This window comes from Sebastes umbrosus, chromosome 1 (assembly GCF_015220745.1).
Source record: "Sebastes umbrosus isolate fSebUmb1 chromosome 1, fSebUmb1.pri, whole genome shotgun sequence".
Taxonomy (NCBI): Eukaryota; Metazoa; Chordata; class Actinopteri; order Perciformes; family Sebastidae; genus Sebastes; species Sebastes umbrosus.
Window position 1 is genome coordinate 34,438,170 of NC_051269.1, and position 11,049 is coordinate 34,449,218.

General features: G+C 41.1%; 1 protein-coding gene across 1 annotated transcript; it reads right to left on the reverse strand.

The window, feature by feature from the left end:
• Positions 1-223: 223 nt before the first annotated feature.
• Positions 224-10,035, reverse strand: otop1 (otopetrin 1). The gene is made up of 6 exons (XM_037757679.1): positions 9,627-10,035; positions 7,500-7,636; positions 7,103-7,161; positions 6,799-6,929; positions 3,297-4,204; positions 224-1,665 (listed from the first exon to the last, which is right to left on the reverse strand). The coding sequence occupies exons 1-6, from the start codon at positions 10,015-10,017 to the stop codon at positions 1,495-1,497; spliced, it is 1,797 nt and encodes a 598-aa protein (XP_037613607.1). The 5' UTR covers positions 10,018-10,035; the 3' UTR covers positions 224-1,494.
• Positions 10,036-11,049: the final 1,014 nt, after the last annotated feature.

An 11,049-nucleotide genomic window follows, 5' to 3' on the forward strand; every position in this document is an offset into this window, starting at 1 on the left:
AAAAAAAGTAATGTCACAGACTGGGATGGGTTTTTTTTTTTATTGCTGATCTTTCAGGTGTAAACATACAATCTCTGGTCTGGTGTAGCAACATGTATCTTATATTGGTGTAATATGGTGCCTTCAAATGAAACATGTGTTTAAACATGGGAAGTCGTGAACACGATATGCTTGGTGTTCAAGTGGTTGAGCCATGAGAACACCGCTGCTAAGCAACGGCAATATTAACGCTACTGTCAACGTGTAGAAGCCACAGAGGCTAACAATTTTGAAAGCTAGCAAGTGGGTAACATAATGCAGGACATGCAAAGACATAATGACAGAGGAAAAAGATGAAGTCGTTGGGAATATCAAAATTTTTCTCAGACATAAAAGAATAATACAACTAAAATTACAATATATTAACTTATTATGCACCAAAACATTTACTTTGATGGCCTCCGCCACATCTGACAACGTCAACAAACGCGTCACTTGTCGTGAACTCTGAGCTTTCAGAATCTTTCAACTTACGAGGTTGTGAATAAAACAAGATGAGGGCGTAAAACACGGTAAACACGACCCCATTTGAAGGCACCAATAATCCTGGAACTATTCTGAAAAAAGACTCCCAGTTTTAACAATATAGATTTCCACAATATTAAACGGTTTCATGTTAACATACATGAATTCATTGTAATCAGGGATAGATTTGTTATCTCACCTAATATTTCGCAATATAATGTGGATACAGATACTCCAGTATAACCCCAAAACAGTGCTACCTAGTACCATCATTTTGATCATAACTTACCATTCAACTTGACAGAACAGAGAATCAGCATACAAAAGGACATCGATGAACCTTAAATGACCGAGAGAGGCCGAGAACTATAGTCCAACTCATAAAGATTATTCACAATATAGTGCTAAGGATTGTCACTATCTTTGTAGCTCAAGTGTTGCATTAAACTTGATCTACTAAGAGAAGTAAATGAGAACCGTATCCATATATGAACATTTCACATGCAGATAAAATAGGGGTCAAGTGGTACACCAATGCACTTGTGGCTCTGTTGAATACAGTACTAGTAGATGTTTGAGACTAACAGGTGTTTCAGTAGCTGTAGTATTATTCACATACAGCATATACATGATGAACCACTGAGCAAAACCTACTGAAATGTGACTACTGAACAAAAAGCACAAAGGGCTCTTTTGAAATTCTTGAAAGCAAAGGTCCTTTTCATCACCATTTTTAATTAACAAGCCTCGTCTTATTCAATGTAATTCTTCAAGGAATGTAGGTCTAATAGGTTCGTCCTCATCTGTCAATCCCCCCACACTGAGGGATCTACGTTTTGTTTGTCTCCGCGGCTTGTTTTCAAGTCTGTTGGAGTGTGACCCAGACTGCCTCCTGAACGGCTGACCTGCGCTGTGAGACACTCTCGGGAGCCGGCGGTGACAAGTGTTCTTGTGCATGTTATCTGGCTTCGTCAGTCATCTGTTATCCTGTCAGACCCGGCGGAACACCTCGAAGAGGGAGGCGACTGAGTGCATGCGGTAGAAAAGGTTCAAAGGAATGGCGAAATTGAGAACTGTGGTCCATATGCTGAAGCCAAACGTCTCCTGTTCCAACCCGTTGTCGTACTGTGGCCGGCAGCCAAAGGCAGGAAGGATCCACAGCTGAAAGAAAGAAGTCAAATTAGTTAAACCTGAATTCATTGATTTTTTTTTGCCACTTGGGGGCAGCACAAGAAGCTGTACACACAACACTGACATATTATCGATTTATGAAGTTGTTAGCAAACAGTTGCCTGTTTACACATCAAGCAGACGTGGAGCAACATCAACAGTCTGGCGACTTTCACTCTCGCTTAGCTCTGCTTTGGTCTCAACCTACTCTTACAGGAAATAGCTGTCTCTTTAGCGGCTGAATGCTCCACTGTGTTCACTAGCTTGTTGCTAATTTTGTCTGTTTATTGGGCAGGTAACATACAATAGTTTTTCAGAGCAGCTGCCAGCCATGTCTGGAAACAAGGTTGATGAGCGTGGTGAGAGCATGGATGTATAATAAGATGATACGGTGCCGCCACTCAGCCTTGTTTCCAATTTTGTCCAGTGGCCACCTGCTGTATTGCAGCGAAAAATCCCACTGCGGCCCAAAAAGCATTTTCCCCATAGACCACAAGTGTAAAACTGTTGTCAGAACACTTCAAACTGCAAACAAGGTGGATTATGACTCTTTCTATTATGATTTTTTTAACCATGGAGGTTTTATAATTGTAAAATTTTCCTCAAGGCGAGAAAAGCTATTTTGTTATCTGCGACGTCATCACAATGTAAAGCTTATGAGACGAGCGGGAACTCGTGGGCGGGACCAGCGGGAGAAACATCTGCATATTAAGTGGGCCTCATAGCCCGGAAGTAAACCCGGCAGCTAGGAAACTTTTTTGCCGTACGCGCCAAGTGAGTAATTCTCATTGGACTGACTAGGCGCCATCTTGGGGTCCGGTATCCGGTGCTTATAAAACATCGATGGATGAGACTGAAAACAAAAACAATGAGCTGAAAGAAGCTAAAACGCTCCGCAGAGCTGAGGGGAACGGCAGAGTTGGGTGATAATTCTCTGTGGATTTGTCGCTACGAGCGACCCCTGTCATGTTACATATCGTCATTTGAGCCGTTGTTAGTATAAAAGTAATGATTAGAGCAGCTTTAAAACAACAATCTGTAATTGATGCATCTGATAAAAAGACAGTCTGATTAAAAAAAACAATTTTGGAAATCACATCTGATTTAAGTTGTAATTTTAAAGGTATAGTGTGTAAGGTCTGGCGGTCTCTAGTGGTGAGGTTGCAGATTGCAACCAACTGAAACTTCTCCCGTGTGCCAAGCGTGCAGCAGAACTACGGTGGCCAACACAAAAACCCGAATAGCCCTTTCTAGAGCCAGTGTTTGGTTTGTCTGTTCTGGGCTACTGTAGAAACATGGCCGCCGGCTCCATGAAGAGGACCAGCTTCATATGTAGATATAAATGTCTCATTCTAAGGTCACGAAAACACAATGATTCATATTTTCAAGTGATTATACACTAAAGAAAACATACTTATTAATATTATAATCCATTTCTGCCAAAAGATACCCCTAAATGCTACACACTGTTCTTTTAAGTAAGCATTGAGTTAATAAGATATATGTTTCAGAGAGTTGATTGCCATTATTTACATTGTTGTTTTTACACAAGAAAACTTACTTCAACCTAATTTCATCACATCTACATTTAAATGATCAGGTTGACAAGTTCAACTGCTTACCGAAATGTTGCACATTATGAGGAAGACAGCGATGTTCTTGAGGATTTGCCTCTTTATATTTAGAGGCTCTTTTACTTTGTTTCCAACAGTCAGCGGCACCTCCGAAGGTTTCCTCGGACATCGGTACACCTGTCCGCTCTCCTCCTGCTCATTCTCCATGGTGGCACAGGCTCTGTCTGGAGTCTCGTAGGCTCGGTTGATGATGCCGTTGTACGGCGGCGCCAAAGAGGACGTCACCGAGAAGATTTCTGGAGCGGCCGGTAGCTCGGGGTCCTCCCTCTCGCCGTCCTCTTGCTGGCGATACAAAGACTCTACGACGAAGAGGTTCTGGATGTACTTCTCCAGCACAATGAGCAGAGAGTATATGAGGTTGGTCCAGCGGTAAGGAGGACTGCTGTTGGCACCTAACACGGCCACTATGCTGCACCAGGACATGAGCCAGGAGCCGATAGAGGACCCAAACAGCAGCTCCGTGTCCAGCTGTCTGGACGGGTTCTTGGAGGTGTCCAGCGGCATATGGTCCGCTCGATATATGAGCAAACCTGAAGCGCCAGCAGAGCACATGAACACCAGCATGACGATGCCGTAAATGTAAAACATGGAAATGGCTGACTGGCGCGTTTGGAGGGATTCCTCTACATGGGTGATGTAGACCACCAGGATCCCGATAGTGCTGGCCAGTGCAAGTAGACCCAGAATGGGGCCTAAGGTGAGGCCCTGGGTTTTGGTCGCCAGCCTCTTCCGGTTTGAAGAAAGGTCAATGGTTCGTCCAATGTTCTTCCACATGACGAAGAGCATGGCGGAGACGAAAATGTGGTACTCGACGTTGAAGGGATAGAGATAGAAGAGGCTGCTGGAGAACATGGAGCAAGTGCTGGTGGTGCAGTTACAGTGGGGCTCTGAGTGCACTGCAAAACAAAGAAAAACACATGCAAATTCAGGAGAAATACAATATATTTGTGCTGCCCTACATAACAATACCACATCCATCTATCAGGACATCCTACTATACTGGCAGGAAACCAAAAATATCAATCGTAGAATTGTTTGGTCTATAAAATGTCAGAAAATGGTGAAAAATGTCTATCAGTGTTTCCCAAAGCCCAAGATGACGTCCTCAAATGTCTCGTTTTGTCTATTACTCAAAGATATTCATTTTACTGTCATAGAGGAGTAAAGAAACCAGAAAATATTCACATTTAAGAAGCTTGAATCAGAGAAATTTTGACTTTTTTTCTTTAAAATTACTAAAATCGATTAATTGATTAGCAAATTAGTTGGTGATTAATCTAATAGTTGACATCTAATCCATTAATCGTTGCAGCTCTATAGTAAATATTTAATAGACTAATAATGATGCATTGGATCTCACAAGTTCATCTCGATAAAATAGACTCAACGTAGAACATGGCGATACTTTACTGTGTACAAAATGACAGTGGTGACCACACCGAATGAATGAAAACATTTTGTATCTAGGTCTTCCATCTCTAAGTAATTTAATTTCAACAGATTTTTAAACTGTCAAATATGAATGGACTGAAAGCCTTGAGGCAAAATTATAACTACTGAACCGTTTACTCTACTCCAATCTAATCTTAAATGTTTCAAGAGAATCACTTTGAAATGCAGATTAGGTTTGTTGACATCCTTTTGCTCCAGTGCAATCTTATTTACACAGTTATACACAGTCTGTTGTGGGAAGAGGGAGCATCAGAAGCCCCCATGTCTATTCATTAAGACAGCGTTTCCCAACCTTTTTAGCTTGTAACAAAGCAATGTCATTCACAAGGAAAAGGAGCAAAGATAGATGATGATCTGAAAAAAATAAACAAGTTTGTGTAGCAAATAGATTGCATTTATAGTCTTGTGATTGCTTGGAACCATTGTGGGTCACTGCCATAATCTAATGCCAACCAAATAATTTGGATCACCACAACAATGAAGCCAGAAAGCACTATATCTCAAAGCTCACACTAAATCTAAAGCAAAAGACGTCCCTTTAAAGAGTAACTTCTGTGTTTTTCAACCCTTTTTGTGTCTAAGTGACTAATAGCGACAACATTTTCTAAAATTGGTCCAGTATTGAGGGAGAGCGCTGTCGACGGCAGCTGCTCACAGGCTGCAATATGGTGGTATTGAGGCAAGCTGGCACCGTCATTTACGTCCACTAAAAGTGCTTGTTTTTACCATGACAGGCTCTGATTGCTATTATAAGTGTCTGACATTGTGGTCTCGCTCAAGGAGAAGACTCGTTCTGAAATCTGGCGAGGTGACGTGTTGCCAGAAGACAACGGTGGAAGAGTGGAATACATCCATGCCGGGCGGAGTTTGTTGTGTTGGAGTAAAGAAAGTGTAGCTTAGTGTTATCTAAAAAGATTTTCAGTGGCATCGCTGAATATTTAGATGATTTCGACAATGTGGATGAGGTCTTTGAATTCGATGGCCGCCCGGGTCCTTTTCTATGATGTTGTCAGACACTTATAATAACAATCTGAGCCTGTCAGTGGCGAAAACAAGCACTTTTAGTGTAACGTTACATTGACGCTGCTCACTTGCCCTCGCAACTTGTTTCGCAGCTGCTGTTTACAGCGCTCTCCCTCAATACAGAACCAGTTTTAGAAATTTTTGTCCCAGGACCCTTTTTAGCCACTTTTTGATTGACAGTGTTTTTAATGCTTTTAGATTTGTGATGAAACTTAAATTTGAAGCTTAAATCATTTTGATGTCGGCGGCCTATAAAATTAAAAGTGACAATCATGTTTGTTTTATAATACAAGTATGGGCTATGTTTTGCAGCACAAAGCTTCATTATAAATCCCTAACTCACCTCGTGGTGGTCAATATTCATTAGTCATATTCTACTGATTTTAATTGGAAATTTCACTCATTCGCTGAAAGTCTGAGGAACTTAGTTGGTGATGACAATGCACTTTTTATACTTACTCCTCGTTAAGCCCACCACCACACGCTATGGTAATGCCCTTTAGAGATCCCCCCCCCCGCCCACCTTGCACCCTCATACCCCTCACCCCCCAGAGGCCACCACTGTGGTACTGCAGCCTTTAATTAAAAATTGAACAACAGTCAGGGTGCAGCCAGCCTCACAGTCAGCCGGATATGAGGAGGAGCAGCCGAACCCCCCAACCCTAGGCTTAGATGTATCAGTTACTGTAATTGCAGCACCCTTGGGAGTAAGCAGCCTGGGGACAAAGCCGTCTGAGGTCAAGCGGGGGGTTGCCAAGGAGGGTGGTGGTGGCTGAAGTGTGGGGAACGGGCCGGGGAGGGGGCCTCAGCACTACCGACACTGTGTGCCTCCTGAAACCTAATAGAGAGACGTTCGATACAAACAAGACCCACTGGGCTGCCGAGCTAACCTCCCTTCCCCTCTCAAACCCTCCTCTCCTTCCTCTTTTTCTTTCATCCATTGAAGTGAGCTCTCAAGTGGACTATTGTACTTGTCTTCCAGGAACAAGCCAGCAATCAACCCCTTGGCCCTTACCGATAGTGAGGTTTCCGTAGCCCAGGGCAGAGAGCCTTCGCTTGTGGTTGTTCAAGAAGTGCTCGGCCTCTGACATCACGCCGTTGCACCACAGCAGGAGGTTGGTAAAGACCGCGTGGATGACACCAAATCTGAGGAGACAAACAAGGTTGATGAGCAGTCGTCTAACAGCATGTGTCAGTGTTGTGATAAGGGTCGCCATGCATGCAGAAAATTCCATATTTTGCATATTCTTAGTCGCTGGTGAGATGTTTCATGATATCAAAACGTGTTGTTAAATTGTAATATCACATATTTTACATACCTCTCAAATGTTTCAAAGCTCTTGATGACATCCTTGATGTGAAACCAGAGAAAATGCACCTAAAAACAAAACACCAAAAACAAGACACAAAACCTTAATGTAAAAAACAAGACAAAACATTATCTAAAAACATTTCTTACAGACCGCATAATCGACTTAAGAATGATTTAAATCCCTTTTACCAGAAGGATTTCCCTCGTCAGTTACACTCAAATAACATGGACAATGACAGGATTATATTGTTGCAGCAGCTCTGTACTCGCCTCAACAACAAAGAGCACATTATCCACAAGACCTACCTGGTTAAGTGGTGCACAGAAGGAAAAAAAAGACACAGTGTCTAACACTGCTGAAAGATTATCACTTTATTGAAATGAAAGTGGGGTTGTAAACTTACCTGTGCTATGGTGTGAGTTGCATGGATGACAGGATATACCCCGAGCACAGCCGACACACAAGACTGGTATCCAACATAATACCCGATTCGGAAAGCGTCCATGATCAGTGAAAGGAGTGCAAGGAGAGTCAAACCACCTACCAAGAAAAAAATAAATAAAGATCAAGTTATTACTGCCACTTTGGTTATAAAAAACTATATATTTTTTAAGGTTTTCTTTAATCTGTCAAACACAAACCCTTCATTCTGGTAGAGATTACAGTTTAGCTTCTGTCATTGGCCAACCTGTGACAGCCTCCTTTCAAGCAGCTCACAACAAGAGTATGCTCAGACTGGCCAACAGCATCTCTTCTGATCCCTTACATGTTTTAAATGGGGAATATCAACTTCTGCCTTCCAAGAGGCGATTCAGAGTCCTTACATTTAACCTGCATCAGGCTAAAGAACGCTTTTGCCCATCAGTCCATCTTGTTGCTAAATAATAATTAATGTGCTTCTAAAGACATGTACATCCAGAGGACAGATGGTCATTTTGTAATGGGTTATGTATGAATAAATGTGATGTGTTTTGGGGATTTTTTGTCTGATGGGTCTTACTGGTCTGTCTGTCTATGGTAACAGTGTGTCTATTGTATGTGCACTTTTTCTCAAACTGAGCTGCCTATGGATGCAAAATGAATTTCAGTGCAAACTGACAATAAAGTTGTATTGTATCGTATCTCCAATGGCATGAAACATCAATGTGCCATTTTACGCATTTGGCGTGGACATCTTTCTCGGTCTGCGTGTTCTTCTGTCTGTCCCGCGCCAGGATGTACCACATCATCCACATCAGCTGCAGGATCATGAGGCAGGTGACGAAAGAAAACAGCAGGTGCGGGACAGACAGAAGAACACGCGGACCGAGAAAGATGTCCACGCCAAATGCGTAAAATGGCACATTGATGTTATTCTTTCCATGCGTTCGGAGATACGATACCATACGATACGATACAACTTTATTGTCAGTTGACAATAAAGTTGTATCGTATCGTATAGTATCTCCAAACGCATGAAAAAGAATAACATTGATGTTATTTTTTTTCATGCGTTTGGAGATACGATATGATACGATACGATACAACTTTATTCTTTTTCATGCGTTTGGATATACGATACGATACGATACAACTTTATTTTCAGTGCAAACTGACGATAAAGTTGTATTGTATCGTATCTTAACGTATCTCCAAAACGCATGATAAAGATTAACATCAATGTTATTCTTTTTCATGCGTTTGGAGATACGATACGATACAATACGATATGATACGATACGATACCATACAACTTTATTGTCAGTTGACAATAAAGTTGTATCGTATTGTATCGTATCTCCAAACGCATGAAAAAGAATAACATTGATGTTATTTTTTTTCATGCGTTTGGAGATACGATATGATACGATACAACTTTATTCTTTTTCATGCGTTTGGATATACGATACGATACGATACAACTTTATTTTCAGTGCAAACTGACGATAAAGTTGTATTGTATCGTATCTTAACGTATCTCCAAAACGCATGATAAAGATTAACATCAATGTTATTCTTTTTCATGCGTTTGGAGATACGATACGATACAATACAATATGATACGATACGATACGATACAACTTTATTGTCAGTTGACAATAAAGTTGTATCGTATCGTATCGTATCTCCAAACGCATGAAAAAGAATAACATCAATGTTATTCTTTTTCATGCGTTTGGAGATACGATACGATACGATACGATACGATACAATACGATATGATACGATACGATACGATACAACTTTATTGTCAGTTGTATCGTATCCTATCCTATCTTATCTTCATGCATTTGGAGATAAGATACTCCAAACGCATGAAAAAGAATAACATTGATGTTAATCTTTTTCATGCGTTTTGGAGATATGATAAGATACCATACGATACAACTTTATTGTCAACTGACAATAAAGTTGTATCGTATGGTATCTTATCATATCTCCAAACGCATGAAAAAGAATAACATTTATGTTATTATTAATAATATATGATGTGCCATTCATTTTTACACATTTATCTTGCGCGTAATAATCTTCCCAAAAAAACACTCACCTCTTATCCAGCATGTGGTGGCGTGCACATCTTTCTCGGTCCTCGTGTTCTTCTGTCTGTCCCGCACCAGGATGTACCACATCATCCACATCAGCTGCAGGATCATGAGGCAGGTGACGAAGGACAGCAGGTGTTCTTCTTTAACAGAGGAGGTGTCGTGGTGGTGCGCGACGGCCAGCATGAGAGAAACACCGATGAGCAGCACGTTGGTGCCATACTGCCCACTGAGGATCTCTGCGCTCTTCCTCGGATAATCCCCAGACAAAGTGTGTTTCAGTTTGCTGAACATCTTCTTGTCTTGCTCGGAGCTGGACGACGAGGATGAGCTGTGGCAGTACTTGTTCAGGCACATGATATCCAGGCCGTTGTGCTCCACCATGGTTGGAGACATGCAGGAAAAACCTGTTGCTATACAAGGTGGGGATTCAGACGAATAGGTAGCGTGCCAAACATGCTCATTCAATCTTTACAAGGTCCGGCTCAGTGGACACGCATAGTCTCAATGTCCAGCCTCAACGAGGATGGACTTCATAGATGTCATCTTGTAACCCTGAAACTGAAATATCTGGGAGAAAAAGATGGATTGCGTTTCAGTCTTTGGTGATCCCAGACCCTTGTCCTCTTGAAACTCCCATATGTTTCAGAGAAGCAAAAACACTAAGCAAGGAATTATCCACAGTAATAAAAAAAAAAAGAGCTTCGTCCAAATTCCACCTCTTCGGAGCAGCTTGCCAGACAGTCTTTCCAAGTCTACCTGAAATCCTCTCAGGTGTTGCTATCGGGTGTTTTGAGCGAGCAGGCCTGGATGAGATAAAAGGGAAGATGGTGTTTCACAAAACCTGCGATTTTTACAGGTTTGGAGGAGAGTGACCTGCCTCAAAATCCAAGTGGCACCTCCTCAAATCCCTATGTCCACTGTGGTGAAAACTTTCAAGCTCTCAAGTTGAAAAAAAAAGAAGAAGAATCAGATTTCACAATGGCTTTTTGTGAGTGGATGGATGTCAAGCTGAGAGCATCAGCACTGAAAGCTCTTTTGGATATGACCATGTGACCTCAGATAAATAACGTGGGCGGATGAGGGAAATCAGCATAACAATAGAAGGACTGCTCACATTTAGACTGAGGTGATTGGTGTGATGTGGATTTAGGCACACTGTAAAAAAAAAAAAAAAAAAAAAAAAAAAATGGTATAGTTTTTTTCAAGAGATTCTACATTTTTGTGTCTGTATTTCAAGATGACAGAAAAAAAATGTAAAAATTACATGTTTCATTTGTGATTTATATGTAAATGGTCTTAGATTTACGGTGTATGACTATTCTAACAATAAATATATGTTAAAAGTAAAATATTTCTTGTAATATTACAGTAATAAAGGCTAATTATATAAAGATAATTACTGTTGTTTTTTTTTACAGATTATTT